Source organism: Trichomycterus rosablanca, chromosome 20 (genome assembly GCF_030014385.1).
Source record: "Trichomycterus rosablanca isolate fTriRos1 chromosome 20, fTriRos1.hap1, whole genome shotgun sequence".
NCBI classification, from domain to species: domain Eukaryota; kingdom Metazoa; phylum Chordata; class Actinopteri; order Siluriformes; family Trichomycteridae; genus Trichomycterus; species Trichomycterus rosablanca.
In genome coordinates, this window is record NC_086007.1 from 14097592 (window position 1) to 14115518 (window position 17927).

Below are 17927 nucleotides of genomic sequence, written 5' to 3' on the forward strand. Positions count from 1 at the left end.
AGGCTGCTCCACGCCCCCTCCGACACGTGCACAGCAATCGAACATCTTATCACCTACACTTGATGAGTGCAGTGCAGTACAACTCTGTGTACGGAGAGCCACACCCCCTACCGCACTCCTTTCCCATTTCCGTGCAGGCGTCACCAACCAGCCAGCAGAGGTCGTAATCACACTAGTCTGAGGGTTGAGGTCAGAGCTCTGTGTAAGCCACTGGACTTTTATTTAATTCAGTTGGCATCAACCGCTTTAACCTGGACAGGGTTCTGATGGGTCAAGTTCCACCGGAAAACTGCACAAAGCAGGATTCGCCTGTTCAGGGTGGCAGCCAGACCAAATTGGTCGCACTCTAGAGCCCTGGCTAAAGATGTTGTTTTTTACTGGCTTAGAATAAACTTGCTCTAATCAGATTAATGACCAATTCAGTTTCATTGTGTTTTATGAAATATCCCAATCTCTATTTAAAATATTGAACATTGACATATTGAGCAGGGCAAATTCTTAAAAGCTTTGTCCCATTCTGCAGCTCTTTGCCTAGAATAAACCATTTGTCCAGTTATGTGAAAGGGTGCGTTTGCTTTGTTTTTATTACCAGAGTCGGCAGCTCCTGTAGTCAAGGAGGAATCGGCAACACCTCAGCCTGCAGGTTCTAACTCGAGCAACAATGAACCTGAAGAGGAACACCATGCAGTTCCTGCTCAAACGTCAATCACACACCCAGGTAAATCCAGTTCAATAAAAACAGTATGACACGGTAGTGCTACACAATATTTTATTTCGTTGCATCATCCTGGTCAGGATTACGGTGGTTCTGGTTTTTTCTAAATCACTGGGCGCAATGCTGTAACACACCCTGAACTGGACACTAATTTATCTCGGGGACTCTGCCACCCCTACATAGTCAATAATGTCTGAACGCAGATGCCTGACTGGTTGATTGCACCTGCTGGGGATTCGAATCTTGGATCCCAACGTTAGTGGGCCACCGTCATTTACTGCTGTGCCACCCAAGCACCTTGCTGCTCAATATGTTGTTTGTTAAATTTAGAATTCATTCATTTATTCATTCATTTATTTTCATATTTTGTTTTACAATGGCTTTATACTGGTCAGGATTATGGTGGGTCTGGTTTTCCTAGAATCACTGGGCCAATCCATCATGGTCTCTGTTTGCATACGTGGAAAACTGTTTTCTGCTAGATGCCGTTAGTGTAAATATTTTGTGTTTTTCTTCATTCAGAGGAGAGTGTGGCCCCTGCTGTAGAGCTGGAACAGAAGCCATGTGAGAGCGAACCTGCTGCAGAAGCTTTTGGAGAGTCCAAGGAACAGCCATCCTCAGGTACCCTTTTATTACTTACTTAGGAACCGGCCCGTTCCAACTTTTCTTTTTATTGTGACCGACGTTTGAGCCCTAGCCAGCACCCTGCACAGTTTTTTTCTTTCTTTCTCCCTTACCCGATCTGTCACAACAACTTCTGTGACCTGGCCTTATTACTTATACTTTGTGTTCTCTGTTCATTTTGGCTATTCAAAGAGGTTCCAGGTTAAGGATATGTCAACCCCCAAACAACCTGGTGCATTTTTTGTAGGCAGCACACCACTATCAAATAACTCTCAAATGTTATTACACATTATTTATTAATAAAACATAATAAAATAAACAATTTATTACCCCACAGTTAACTTTTGGCTAGAAAAAAAGAATAATGAATAGATGTACAGTAATTCTGGCATCATAACAGCCGATTATTTTAGGCTTCATTAAGTTAGTACCATGTGGGGTGGCACGGTGGCTTAGTGGATAGGTAGCACTGTCACCTCACAGCAAGAAGGTCCAGGGTTTAGTTCCCAGATGGAGAGGTCTAGGTCCTTTCTGTGTGGACTTTGCATGTTCTCCCTGTGTCTGAGTGGGTTTCATCAAAGAGCTTTGTTTTTTTTTTTACGGTGATGTGGAGACACAAAATTGCCCATGAATGTGTTCAGTGTTGACCATATACACCGATCAGCCATAAGATTAAAACCATCTCCCAGTTTCTACACACACTGTCCATTTTATCAGCTCCACTTACCATGTAGAAGCACTTTGTAGTTCTACAATTACTGACTGTAGTCCATCTGTTTCTCTGCATGCTTTGTTAACCCTCTTTCATGCTGTTCTTCAATGGTCAGGACTCTCACAGAACCACTACAGAGCAGATATTATTTGGGTGGTGGATCATTCTCAGCACTTTAGTGACACTGACATGGTGGTGGTGTGTTAGTGTGTGTTGTGCTGGTATGAGTGGATCAAACACAGCAGCGCTTCTGGAGCTTTCAAACACCTCACTGTCCCTGCTGGACTGCGAATAGTCCACCAACCAAAAATATCCAGCCAACAGCACCCCGTTGGCAGCGTCCTGTGACCACTGATGAAGGTCTAGAAGATGACCAACTCAAACAGCAGCAATAGATGAGCGATCGTCTCTGACTTTACATCTACAAGGTGGACCAACTAGGTAGGAGTGTCTAATAGAGTGGACAGTGAGTGGACACGGTATTTAAAAACTCCAGCAGCGCTGCTGTGTCTGATCCACTCATACTGCAGTGCTGAGAATGACCCACCACCCAAATAATACCTACTCTGTAGTGGTCCTGCAGGGCTCTAGAGTGCGACCAATTTGGTCGCACATGCGACCTAATTTCTCAATGGTGCGACTAAAAAAAATCTCAGGTCGCACCGGTGCGACCAGCAGTTCAAGGGGAAAAAAGTCTCCGCTACTCTGAAAGTTTTCCCGTGGTTCAACAACAGACACACATCAGGCCCATATCATGGTCTAAACCAATCAGAGATAGTGAAGGGCGGGACAATATTGTATCGGTGATATGTGAGCGACATTCAGCTCAACCAATCAGAATGCAGCACCGGACGTTCAGTTAGTTTAGTTTTGTATATGAGACTCGCCGGACGGCCAAAGTATAAAAGTTCGGTTTCTGGAGCTAGGCAGTTTAAAGTGTTGTAACGCTTACTGAAGTCCTGACTAAACCGTTACAGTGAAGTCTACCTTGTCGTTTGCTTTTATTCCCACACATTCATCACCACACAGCAAGAGACCCGTAACAGTGGTGAGCCGACCCTCTAGTAGCAATAGGCTAATGCTAGCGGTTAAGTGCGACGATAGCGAAAGTAAAAACACAATAATATTTTCGTTAAGTAAAATATAAAAATAACTAAAAGACAGTGAAGTGTTAGAATACATGTAATCAAAATACACAGTGAGTGCACCGCAATCGATTTTGGGAATCTGTGTAAAAGATCCAGTAAAGCCGATAATATAATGCACTTTATTTAAGATTACACTCTAACACTAGAGCCCCATACACACACACACACACACACAAAAAAAAAAAATATATATATACATACATACATACATACATACATACATACATACATGAATAGATATACTCTATTATTATTGTTATAATTTTTATAATAGTGTACTATAATGAGATTATAATACTATAATTAACTGTAAAGAGCATGGGAAAACCATGGCCGTCAAAATTGTATTTGTGACTGGTTCTAATACATTTTGAATTGAAAGGATGAAAAGCACAATGCATCTATAAAACACATTACATGCCGCAGTAAATGCACTGCCCATGGGTCCCCTCTCCCCACTGCCTTTCAGCGGCAGACAGCAACAAACATCAACAGACGAGGCCATGTTGACCAGACTGTTATTTAATCATTTACAAGTCAATATTGCCTATATGGACAGCGAAAAAACAAGTGAACCTGTAAAACTAAGGTGTTAAATGCGATGCAGTTGAAAATTAGGGTGCACCTAACTTTTGTGCTGGTGCACCTAAGAAAAAAAGTTAGGCGCACCAGTGCAACCAGTGCAAAAAGTTAGTCTAGAGCCCTGTCCTGGGAGAGTCCTGACCATTGAAGAACAGCATGAAATGGGGCTAACAAAGCATGCAGAGAAACAGATGGACTTACAGTCAGTAATTGTAGAACTACAAAGTGCTTCTATATGGTAAGTGGAGCTGATAAAATGGACAGTGAGTGTAGAAACGAGGTGGTTTAATGTCATGGCTGATCTGTGTATATATGTGTGTTAGTCATAGATCAGTGCACAAACTAAAATGTTTCAAAATACCTCGATTCTTGGTAACTAATGCAGGGCTCTAGACTAACTTTTTGCACTGGTTGCACTGGTGCGCCTAACTTTTTTTCTTAGGTGCACCAGCACAAAAGTTAGGTCAGCACCTTAGTTTTACAGGTTCACTTGTTTTTTCGCTGTCCATATAGGCAATATTGACTTGTAAATGATTAAATAACAGTCTGGTCAACATGGCCTCGTCTGTTGATGTTTGTTGCTGTCTGCCGCTGAAAGGCAGTGGGGAGAGGGGACCCATGGGCAGTGCATTTACTGCGGCATGTAATGTGTTTTATAGATGCATTGTGCTTTTCATCCTTTCAATTCAAAATGTATTAGAACCAGTCACAAATACAATTTTGACGGCCATGGTTTTCCCATGCTCTTTACAGTTAATTATAGTATTATAATCTCATTATAGTACACTATTATAAAAATTATAACAATAATAATAGAGTATATCTATTCATGTATGTATGTATGTATGTATGTATGTATGTATATGTATGTATATATATATTTTTTTTTTTTGTGTGTGTGTATGGGGCTCTAGTGTTAGAGTGTAATCTTAAATAAAGTGCATTATATTATCGGCTTTACTGGATCTTTTACACAGATTCCCAAAATCGATTGCGGTGCACTCACTGTGTATTTTGATTACATGTATTCTAACACTTCACTGTCTTTTAGTTATTTTTATATTTTACTTAACGAAAATATTATTGTGTTTTTACTTTCGCTATCGTCGCACTTAACCGCTAGCATTAGCCTATTGCTACTAGAGGGTCGGCTCACCACTGTTACGGGTCTCTTGCTGTGTGGTGATGAATGTGTGGGAATAAAAGCAAACGACAAGGTAGACTTCACTGTAACGGTTTAGTCAGGACTTCAGTAAGCGTTACAACACTTTAAACTGCCTAGCTCCAGAAACCGAACTTTTATACTTTGGCCGTCCGGCGAGTCTCATATACAAAACTAAACTAACTGAACGTCCGGTGCTGCATTCTGATTGGTTGAGCTGAATGTCGCTCACATATCACCGATACAATATTGTCCCGCCCTTCACTATCTCTGATTGGTTTAGACCATGATATGGGCCTGATGTGTGTCTGTTGTTGAACCACGGGAAAACTTTCAGAGTAGCGGAGACTTTTTTCCCCTTGAACTGCTGGTCGCACCGGTGCGACCTGAGATTTTTTTTAGTCGCACCATTGAGAAATTAGGTCGCATGTGCGACCAAATTCGCACTCTAGAGCCCTGTAATGATATATTTATGATAGATCTGTAATTTCTGCTTATGTTTTCTGATAAATTATGCAAGTATAAATAATTTATATCTTAAATATAGAGGACATTGCAGCCCCTGCTGTAGAGCTGGATCAGGAGCAGTGTAAAAGTGAACCTGCAGCAGATGCTTCAGCAGAGACCAAGGACCAGTCGTCCTCAGGTGCCGTTTTATTACAGTCTTTGTCTTTACAACAGCTCTGAACATTATTTGGCACTGTCTCTTTCTTCACTCTTTTTCTCACCCTGTCTGTCACAGCTACTTTTGTGAACTGTCCTCTTTACTCACCCCTCTGTCCTTCCATGTGTTCATCTGCCTTATTCTGAGACGGCATCTGCTGCTAGGCTCGTCTCAGTCATGACAAATGTGAATGTCCTCCTTCTGCTCCTCTGGCTATTGGCTCTGACACTCCTTCTTACCCCTGGGACTTGATGTTCTAGTCTGTGGCTTCATGCTGACTCTTGGTCTTCTGGAGAGCACTAATATTAAGCACAATTTGTCCAGTTCTTCTTTGGTTTTGCATGTGACTTACTGCGTGAGCAAACCTGTTTGGCTTTATATTTGTTCATCTGCTTAAATTTGAGTGATATGTGCTGTCCAATTGAGGAGGATCTGCTCTTCCTATCCTGTGCAGCTCATTCAATTTCTGCATGGTGTCATTAACGTGGGATGGGATAAATAATGCCTAAATTGCTTGTTATGCCAGAGCTGCTCGGTTGTTAGGCAGAATGTACTTTGGAAAATTGAATTTTGCTGCAGGAAAACAACAGAGATGAATCTTGTTTTCTGTTGTTACCTCCTTATGTATAGCTGTGAATTAACGTCCAGACATTTCCTAAGCAAACGAATAGAACAAAACATTGTTTACCAACAAATGCAGTCTTTTCTTCTTTTTTTTTTTGTATTTTCCCCTTTTTTCTCCCACTTTAGCGCATCCAATTTCTGCCCGTCAATCATCCTCTCACTAATGCTGGTCCCTGCTCCTGATTGGGGAGGACGAGGCTGCTCCACGCCCCCTCCTACACGTGCACAGCAATCGAACATCTTATCACCTACACTTGATGAGTGCAGTGCAGTACAACTCTGTGTACGGAGAGCCACACCCCCTACCGCACTCCTTTCCCATTTCCGTGCAGGCGTCACCAACCAGCCAGCAGAGGTCGTAATCGCAGTAGTCTGAGAGAGAGTCCCCATCCGGCTTAATCCCGCCCCTATCTGAACAACAGGCCAATCGGAAGGCAGAGCCGAGATTCGATACGATGTATTCGAGATCTCAGCTCTGGTGAACAGCGTGTGTTTTACCGCTGCGCCACCTGAGTGGCACAAATGTCTTAAAAATGCTGTTCAGTTTCATTTGTTTATTTTCTTATCACTACTTTATTCTGGTCAGGGTTGTGGTGGATCCATTTTTTGCGGAATTACTAGGAGCAATGCAGTAACACACTGCAGACAGGTAGGGATGTAACGGTACACTCTACCCACGATGCGATGTGATTCACGATACTGGGTTCACGGTACAACCAAAATAAAATTGAAGACAAATTATGACAAAGTTTCCTTTTATTATTTCTCTTAAAAAAATAAATTACCATATTTGTGCTTATCTTTTATTTATCTAAATAATTAATGTCCTTTTATTTCTGAGGTAGGTACAAACTATGCAAAACATGGTTGCACATTTCCTTTGTTGCGTAAAAAAAAAAAAAACCTGAAATAAAATTTTAAAACAAATCCCACATTAAACATATAAATGAATAATATAAAGAGAGTATCCTTACAAGGATAAATTTGGCTAGAAATGTCCGAACCTGGCAACCCTGTAGTGACGTCAACCAGGCGAGGTGAATAACGTTAGTGCCCTCTGCTGTATAAAGTGAATATTGATTCATTAAACATGTAAACCGATTTGAATTGTTACACATGTGAATCGTCGTTACATCCCTACAGACAGGGCATCAATCTATCTGACGTAGCCTGCTTGGCCGATAGCACCGCTGTGGATTTGAAGCCTGGATCCTACTGGTGGTGGACTAGCATAATTTATCGCTGCACCACCCAAGTATTGTTTTTAATTATTGTCTATAAAACACGCTAGCACACCAGAGCTGGGATTTCGAATACATCGTATCGAATCTCAGCTCTGCCATCCGTCTGGGCTTGGCGGCTATATGAACTACGTTTGGCTGTTGTTCATTCAGGTAAGGGAGCCGGATAGGGACCTCATAACTGATGCAATTACGACCTCTGCTGGCTGATTGATGGCGTCTGTGCAGAGTGGAGGAATAATGCTGATCAGGGTGTGGCTCTCCGTACACAAGGCTGATGGCATGTGAACTCGACTCATGCGGGTGAAAAAATGCAGTCGGCTACTGCACACGTGTCGGAGGGGCCGTGTGACAGTTCGCTCTCCTCAATCAGGGGCGGGGGTCAGCACCAGTAGAGAGGTAGCATATCGCAATTGGGTAAAAAATTGGATGTGCTAAAAATCAGGAGACAAAAGGAGAAAATGCATAAAAAACCTCAAAACATTCTTACTTCCAAATATGTGTGTGTATGTAATATACAGGTATATGTGTATGTATATGTGTATGTATATACTGTATATACTGTATATATATATATATATATATATATATATATATATATATATATTATATATATATATATATATATACTTCCCATCTCAACATAGCCAATCATGTCTGTTTATAGATGACCTACCACCACTGGGGAGTCAAACCCTGGATCCCAGCAGTAGTGGGCTATCATAGATTATTGTTGCTCCACCGACACCCCGCTATTGTTCTGAAAAACTATTAAATACCCATTAGCTAATAGCCCTTTATGTCATAATGTCATGTCACTATGCTGTCATCACTTTGCGGTAGTGTGTTGCACAGATGGATCAGCTTTCACCCTCTGTCTCATGTCGCTTATAGCAGACTTGGCCCCCTGATAATGCAATCCATGTCAAGATGTCATTACACTGACTTCAGTGTTGTCGTGTTAGTGCCTCATCACCTGCCCAAATTACCATAACTTGTAGGACTTATTGTGGTTTAATAGCTCCTTACTGTTCTGGCCATCTTATAGAAGCCTACATGGATTTTTTATTTTTTATTTATGCATTTTCTTCCAATTAGCGTAGTCAATTTATCTTCTGCTGCTGGGAGTCTCTGATTGCAATTCAGGTGGGTATATTGCTGCTCACGCCTGCTTCGACCCACGCACAGCCCTTAGCGGAACCCTTTTTCACCCAATTATTCTGCACAGACGCCTCTCTATCTGCTAATTGGTGTCCTTACACAGCCATTGAAGACCACACCCACATAGTCCGGTCATCCTGCCCTAGCAGAGACATGTCTGCTGCAGGCACTGGCAATTATGCCTGCTAGATGGTGCCCAGCTGACTGGTGGCAACACCGCGTTACGAACCGAGGAGTTCAGAATCTCTGCGCTGGTGTGCTAGCGGAATATCCTGCTGCGCCACCTGGGTGCCACATTTCTATTTTTTAAGTGTCCAGGCTTTACATCCATATATGGCTACTGGCCAGACCAAGAGTTTCATTAATCATAGTTTGGTGATGGTAAAATTGACAAGGATATGGAAAAACAAATTAATTAGCACCATCACCTCCATGCCCACAGCCATTCTTGATTTCACTTCACCAGGACATTCTGTTGTATTTGATACTGGACTTCCCAAATATAGGGAGTCAGCTTGTTTCAGTCTTCGATCATCCACCATAATCTCTATTACTTAAGTGTTTGTCATCACTTTTATTTTGCTGCATATATCCTTTGCAGGAAGCTGCCCCATATTGTGCAACATGCCAAACTCAGTTGTCATGCTTTTTCCATGATCATTCAGAGGATTGTGATCTAATCCCACTTGCTCTTGGCCAATCTCTTATTCGAGCTTGGTTTTCATTCATTTTTTGATAACTCACAACAGGGTCTTGCTATCATGTAAGACCAGTTCAACGGTAGTCATCTAGTCATGTTTCTTAAGCAGTGGAATGAAGACTGATTGTGTCCATCCTTCTGGCCAGATCTAAGACACTTTCCTAGACCTTATGTAGCTCTTCCTTCAGTTGTGGCAGTTCGTTTTTTTGAGCATTAGTCTGTATGTTGATGAGTGTATTGCTTAATTTAGTAGCTTGTTGTAGAAACCAGAGTCTGCAGTTACGTAACAATGATAATAATCCACTACTGTATTTGTTTATATTATTTAATTGCATAGAAACAATGGCAAAATAAACTATTCATGTTAAATCTAAGTATTTGAATTAATATTGTGTCATTTTTCTTTAGTTTGCAAGACTGTTGTATGAAAGCAAATCCTCAGGTTTTGTGGCATTGTGAATTACATAATAGCGGTTATTTTCTGTGGCACGTGTCAAACTCGAGGCCCACGGGAGCTTAAAAGACGTATGATTGTCTTAAAACACACTGTAAAACGGTACATAAACTGCATCTCCCACCATGCATGCCGATTTTGTGACCCACAAAGTGACCGCATTCCACCACTAGATCAACACATCAACTGAGGTGGTTTTCCAACAAGTGGTGTTGAGAAATATTTACAAATAATCCCAAAATGTGCAAGAAGAGAAAATTGAAGCAGAAGGAGGAAATTTATTGAAAGATGGAAAGTGAAGTTTGTGCTTCCATCAGAAAACCGGTACATCTCTTGTGTTATGAGGCCGTGTCTGTGGTAAAGAAGTACAATATAAATGTAGATATATATTATAAATATACAGAATAAATTTGGCATTTTGACAACAAACACAGAATTCAGCCTCCAAGAAAAACAACAAATTGTCCGAGACTTATAAGGCAGACTGCAAGGCTGCTCAGGTGGCGCAGCGGTAAAAAAACACGCTGGAATCAGAGCTGGGATCTCGAATACATCGGATCGAATCTCAGCTCTGCCTGCCGGCTAGGCTGAGCGGCCACATGAACAACGATTGGCCTGTTGTTCAGATATGGGTGGGATTAAGTCGGATAGAGTCTCTCTCTCATAACTAATGCAATTACGATTGATGGGGCCTGCACAGAGATGAGAAAAGAGTGCTCTCAGGGTGTGTCTCCGTACACGTGCACTGCACTCGTCAAAGTGTAGGTGATAAGATGCATACGGCATGCTGCCCACGTGTCGGAGGGAGCATGGGTTAGCTTCGTTCTCCTCAATCAGAGCAGGGATCGGCATTGTTGGAGAGGAAGCATGACGCAATCGGGCAATGCATAAACAAAAAAAAAGGCAGACTGCAATCACAGCAGGATACATTACAATCGGGCTCTGAGGACCACCATAATGCTGACGTGGCCCTCTGTGAAAATGAGTTTGACACCCCTGATCTATGGCAAGCCTTTAGCTTGTGTCTACTGCCAAAATTTAGCTGCAGTGTTTTTTGTGAGAACACACACCCTCTCACAATTGACTGATTTTCTGTCTTTAATATGATTAGATCATCCATTATCCAATTAACCAGCATCTAATCCGTTCTTAAGCCCTATGTGAACTTTTTGCTACACGAGCAGCTCCTAAGTGTGTACTTATTACACATAACAATGACTTCAAGTTATGAAAAATTTGAATTGATTCTTAATTCTGTATTATTCTGTAGTTGTTGGTTCAAAGCTTCCGCTTGTCTGTTACAGATTAACATAAAAGCTAATGGCTTTTATTTTTCTCCCCAGATCCTTTTACTGACACAAACTACGCCTGTTTTGGGAGGGACGGGGATTACAGGAAACCTCTAATTATTGCTAAGAAGCATTTATGTGGAAATTGAGCCGTTTGATTTTTAGACTGATGGGTGGTAATAAAAAAAACTTTGAGGAAATTGAATAACCCGTTAATTGCCTTTGATGTGTTTTAAATAATGGACCTTCATAATGTTCTTGCTATTTTTATTTCTTTATTAATTTATTTATTTTAACACTCTTCAGCTGACTTACTTTTCAGAATAAATGACAATCATGTTCATTTATTAGAATCCGTTAGCTTCAGTAAGGATAAAACTCTGCTGGTCGTTTTAAAACACTATTTGTCCTGTCTTTAAACCATGTTGTCGCCACTCAGGTCGTATCGAATCTTGGCTCTGCCTGCCGTCTGAGGCTGAGCGGCCACATGAACAACGATTGGCCTGTTGTTCACATAGGGGCGGGACAAAGCGGGATGGGGACTCTCTCTCAGACTAGTGCGATAACGACCTCTGCTGGCTGGTTGGTGGCGCCTGCACGGAGATGGGAAAGGAGTGCGGTAGAGGGTGTGGCTCTCTGTACACAGAGCTGTACTGCACTGCACTTGTCAAGTGTAGGTGATAAGATGTTCGATTGCTGTGCACGTGTCGGAGGGGGTGTGGAGCAGCCTCGTCCTCCCCAATCAGGAGGAGCAGGGATCAGCATTAATGAGAGGATGGATTGACGGGCAGAAATTGGATGCGCTAGAGTGGGAGAAAAAGGGGAAAAAAATGTGTTGATACCATTACAAACATATTGTTTCCTAAATCAGGGGTTTTCAACCTTTTTTTTGACATGCGTCCCCCCTCCCCATCAACCCTTGTGCAGAAACTATTGCGAAAGCTCTTGACAAGCTAAAATAATATAATTAACAGTATGGGCATCATACATACGACACAATTTTGACTGTTGTCCATCTGTTTCTCTGCATGCTTTGTTAGCCCCCTTTCATACTGTTCTTCAATGGTCAGGACCACCACAGGACCACCACAGGACCACCACTGAGCAGGTATTATTTAGGTGGTGGATCATTCTCAGCACTGCAGTGACACTGACATGGATGGTGGTGTGTTAGTGTGTGTTGTGCTGGTATGAGTGGATCAGACACAGCAGCACTGTCCACTCTATTAGACACTCCTACCTAGTTGGTCCACCTTGTAGATGTAAAGTCAGAGATGATCTTGCATCTATAGCTGCTGTTTGAGTTGGTCATCTTGGAGACCTTCATCAGTGGTCACAGGATGCTGCCCACGGGCCGCTGTTGGCTGGATATATTTTTGGTTGGTGGACTATTCTCAGTCCAGCAGCATTGCTGTGTCTTATCCACTCATACCAGCACACCACCATGTCAGTGTCACTGCAGTGCTGAGAATGATCCACCACCTAAATAATACCTGCTCTTTAGTGGTCCTGGTAGAGTCCTGACCATTGAAGAACAGCATGAAAGGAGGCTAACAAAGCATGCAGAGAAACAGATGAACTACAGTCAGTAATTGTAGAACTACAAAGTGCTTTTATATGGTAAGTGGAGCTGATAAAATGGATGGGTCTCCTGTGGGTGAAAAAATGAATTGCTTTAGTTTTAGAAGTAAAAAAAATCTCGTAATGTCACGCCCCCCAGACAGGTCGCGCCCAACAGGTTGAAAACCCCTGCCCTAAATGACTGCAATCTGTCCAGATAGCAAAACAGCCCCCAACAATGATGCTTTATTCATAATGATCCACATTTAGAATGAGATTTTTGTGTTTTGATGAAGACATGGTTTACATTAACAGGACTTAAAAAGTATCAAAAGTACACACTCTGGCTTTGTCTGTTTTTAGGACAAAATCATAAACACTTTTGAGGTTCATCAAGCTTTCCAGTCAGGCCTGAAATGAATTGGACACAATATGTAACACAGAACTCTGAGAGCAAAATTAGTTTCCTCTTTAAGCCTGGTTCCTCTCTGGTTTACCCCTTATTTTGGGGGAAGGGGTGGCACTTTAGACTCGATCACTTTACACTAAAAATCTAATTGTGTCGGTTAAATGCTATAGAAATCAAATAGAATTAATTTTATCTCTGTGCTAATTAATGCAGGATTTATTCAACCACTTGAAGCACTTGTTTTCTATCTTCAGGCTAAAGGATAATTGCAGTAGCTGATACATTTAGTGCTGGTGGTCTTCAGAAACAGAGCATTGGCAGGCAGTGGTGAGAATACATCAAGCGTGTGGAGGACGGACACACCATTCGATGACTTCATCCACTTCTACACAACTCACCACATTGCTGTGTGATCTCTGTTCTCATGAAGCACTTAAGGGGGCTACTTAACTACTGTGTTCTTTGTATTTCAGATTATTTGTGTGATTGGTTTGCAAACCATTTTTTTAACATTATGATCAAATGTATTGTATGCTTGGGGGAGGGGCACTAAACATTATAGCTTAAAGCAATGGACTTAGTACATGCCATATTGCTCGAATACATGAACTGAAGTAATGATTACATGCAGTGGCTTAGTTACTTCAACCTGTCACTGCTTTGTCTACAGTGGTAAATGTCATTTAATACCATCATGTGTAAGTTTGTGCTCGAGGTCTATGCAAACAGTGGCAAAAGGGCATTAGAATAATCAGCTTCAGAAAACAAATCTGTTTGCTTTTCTTAAGTCGTGTTTTATCTATAATTTGCCTGAATAATATGGTGCTAGATCTATGCTAATGATGTCCCAGCCTGTATATGGTATGTATGATGACCAAAGATCATAGTGTATCGTAAATGACTTTGCTTCTGTTAGCAAATAGCAGTAAATAATAATGATTTGAGGCAACATAATAGATTTACCTCAGAAAAACTCGTTTTATTTTATTTTTTATTCTGCTTTATGCATCTTATAATGCTTTATAAAATAACATGGCATTTCTTTTATTGTGGTTTTAGCCATTGAGGTTTCCATATTTTAATGAATTTACAAAGTCTATAGCAGAAGGATTGCGTTAATCAGGTTTGTCAGAAATTACTTTCACTATATGCATTGGGAACCATCACCTTACAAATAAGAAGCATTTATGGAACAGTAAAATCATGGTGTTTGAAATTGTATAGCTTAATAATACACTGTCTTGGAGGATTTTACTGTGTAATTACACGTTTGTTTGCTTCCTTTGGCGTTCTGTTGGGAGTTTCAGCAGTGCATGTGATTAAGTATTATGATAAAATCTATTAGTGTTCTTGTGAAACACTTATATCTATCAAATGTATGGAAAGGTTTCTTGGCAAAATATTTTGCCTATAATTTTTTATGTAACTTATGTATCACATTGTTTATTTACTTTTAAATCTTTCCCTAAATAAATGTACGTTTTATGAATTTAATATCCTGTTTCACGTCATTTTTTGAGTACAGTGGACCCTTGACTTATGAATTTAATTGGTTCTGAAGGGCTGTTCTTAAGTCAAAATGTTCGTTAGTTGAACCTAAGAAATAATGTAAATAGAATTATTCTGTGCCAGACCTCCCAAACCACCCCCTTACCTAACCTTTCTAATGTCTTAAATGCTCTTTTTTGTTATAAATACAAGTATATTTTCCCTTAAATCTTAAATTATAGAATAGACATTACTGTAATAAACAATAATAAACAACAATACACAGTAGTACTGTACATAAAACACACATCACATTTCAGTACAGTGCGTGTGCTGTACTATACACCATAATACATTTCCTTCTTTTTATATAAAATGTATCTACCAGAAACAACAATAACTCATATTTCTCTATTATCTCCTTCTTTATTTCAGTAGTGTTGTATTTTGTAGGTGTAATTGCACGAAAGAAAGAATACTTTACTGAGCCGAATTCCTTCTTCTGTCTCACTCAATGTCCCCTCTGCCTGATACACAGTGACAGCTACTGGCAGGAGTAATTATACAACACATCAAATAGTGATTCATTTTCACCACTGCACCTGCAGCTTCCTCTGCACATTCTTTGGGGACATTTTAATATAGAATTTTACAAAATATAAAGAAAACGCCAGAAAAACACCGTCCGCTGTCCGAATGTTCGCTCACTGTATATATACAGTGTATCACAAAAGTGAGTACACCCCTCACATTTCTGCAGATATTTAAGTATATCTTTTCATGGGACAACACTGACAAAATGACACTTTGACACAATGAAAAGTAGTCTGTGTGCAGCTTATATAACAGTGTAAATTTATTCTTCCCTCAAAATAACTCAATATACAGCCATTAATGTCTAAACCACCGGCAACAAAAGTGAGTACACCCCTAAGAGACTACACCCCTAAATGTCCAAATTGAGCACTGCTTGTCATTTTCCCTCCAAAATGTCATGTGATTTGTTAGTGTTACTAGGTCTCAGGTATGCATAGGGAGCAGGTGTGTTCAATTTAGTAGTACAGCTCTCACACTCTCTCATACTGGTCACTGAAAGTTCCAACATGGCACCTCATGGCAAAGAACTCTCTGAGGATCTTAAAAGACGAATTGTTGCGCTACATGAAGATGGCCAAGGCTACAAGAAGATTGCCAACACCCTGAAACTGAGCTGCAGCACAGTGGCCAAGATCATCCAGCGTTTTAAAAGAGCAGGGTCCACTCAGAACAGACCTCGCGTTGGTCGTCCAAAGAAGCTGAGTGCACGTGCTCAGCGTCACATCCAACTGCTGTCTTTGAAAGATAGGCGCAGGAGTGCTGTCAGCATTGCTGCAGAGATTGAAAAGGTGGGGGGTCAGCCTGTCAGTGCTCAGACCATACGCCGCACACTACATCAAATTGGTCTGCATGGCTGTCACCCCATAAGGAAGCCTCTTCTGAAGTCTCTACACAAGAAAGCCCGCAAACAGTTTGCTGAAGACATGTCAACAAAGGACATGGATTACTGGAACCATGTCCTATGGTCTGATGAGACCAAGATTAATTTGTTTGGTTCAGATGGTCTCAAGCATGTGTGGCGGCAATCAGGTGAGGAGTACAAAGATAAGTGTGTCATGCCTACAGTCAAGCATGGTGGTGGGAATGCCATGGTCTGGGGCTGCATGAGTGCAGCAGGTGTTGGGGAGTTACATTTCATTGAGGGACACATGAACTCCAATATGTACTGTGAAATACTGAAGCAGAGCATGATCCCCTCCCTCCGGAAACTGGGTCGCAGGGCAGTGTTCCAGCATGATAATGACCCCAAACACACCTCTAAGACGACCACTGCTTTATTGAAGAGGCTGAGGGTAAAGGTGATGGACTGGCCAAGCATGTCTCCAGACCTAAACCCAATAGAACATCTTTGGGGCATCCTCAAGCGGAAGGTGGAGGAGCGCAAAGTCTCGAATATCCGCCAGCTCCGTGATGTCATCATGGAGGAGTGGAAAAGCATTCCAGTGGCAACCTGTAAAGCTCTGGTAAACTCCATGCCCAGGAGAGTTAAGGCAGTTCTGGGAAATAATGGTGGCCACACAAAATATTGACACTTCAGGAACTTTCACTAAGGGGTGTACTCACTTTTGTTGCCGGTGGTTTAGACATTAATGGCTGTATATTGAGTTATTTTGAGGGAGGAATAAATTTACACTGTTATATAAGCTGCACACAGACTACTTTTCATTGTGTCAAAGTGTCATTTTGTCAGTGTTGTCCCATGAAAAGATATACTTAAATATCTGCAGAAATGTGAGGGGTGTACTCACTTTTGTGATACACTGTATATTTAGAGAGAGACGGTTGGAGTGAACTTGTTCATGTTTCGTGAATTTCTGTTCGTAATCCGAAATTTGTTCGTACGTTAAGTAGAAAAAGGTCGCTCGTAACCTGAAATGTTCGTATGGTAAACCGTTCGTAACTCAAGGGTCTACTGTATATTGATTGTTTCATTTGAAGAAGAATTTCTTAAATTAATGTTATAGTTTAGTGCAATGGTCCCCAACCACCGGGTCATTTATTACCGGACCGCACAGAAAGAATAAGTAGAGATCGCTACAACTCTTGTAATGTGTTATTAACTCCAATCACCACTAGGTGGGAGCTGCGTCTCATTGCATCGAAAAAAGCTCAGGATTCACACTGATTTTCCATTCTATAGTTACTCTATTTTTTTTTTAAAATTTTGTTTATGCATGTTCTCCCCTTTTTCTCCCTTTTAGCGCGTCCAATTGCCCGATTGCACTATGCTTCCTCTCCACCAATGCCGATCCCCGCTCTGATTGAGGAGAACGAAGCTAACACGCCCCCTCCAACACGTGGGCAGCAGCCGTATGCATTTTATCACCTACACTTTGACGAGTGCAATGTGGATCAGCACTGGGTACGGTGGGTACTGGGACACACCCTGACAGCAGAGGTCATAATTGCATTAGTTATGAGAGAGTCCCTATCCGGCTTTTAATATCCCATCCCAATCGTTTATGTAGCTGCTCAGCCCAGTCGGCAGGCAGAGCTGAGATTCGATATGATGTATTCGAGATCCCAGCTCTGGTGTTCAGTGCGTGTTTTATCGCTGTACCACCTGAGCGGCATAGTTACTTTCTTTACTAACTGGTTTAGTGGTTTTTAATAGCGATAACTGAGCATCTGTCATAACTGTGGTTGAGCAGGATGAAGTGGCTAATAAAAAGTAAATAAAAAAGGTGCACTGGGGTCCATGGCGGATGGGGCGCACACACACACATATATATGAAATTTGTTGAGGGGGCCAGGGAACTGAACTTAGACCCTTCTTGCTGTAAAGTGACAGGGCTAC

At 41.4% G+C, this 17927-nt stretch overlaps 1 protein-coding gene across 5 annotated transcripts in view; it reads left to right on the forward strand.

Moving 5' to 3' along the window:
- The window catches only part of ccdc9 (coiled-coil domain containing 9), a 46281-nt gene extending 31742 nt beyond the window's left edge, over positions 1–14539 (forward strand). For all 5 annotated transcript variants that reach the window (XM_063016830.1, XM_063016828.1, XM_063016829.1 and 2 more), the window contains 4 exons: positions 593–718; positions 1238–1336; positions 5491–5589; positions 13300–14539. In XM_063016830.1, the coding sequence (XP_062872900.1) occupies positions 593–718; positions 1238–1336; positions 5491–5589; positions 13300–13304 (329 nt within the window). In that variant the 3' untranslated portion in view covers positions 13305–14539. The remainder of the gene's footprint in view (positions 1–592; positions 719–1237; positions 1337–5490; positions 5590–13299) is intronic.
- The last annotated feature ends 3388 nt before the right edge of the window (positions 14540–17927 follow it).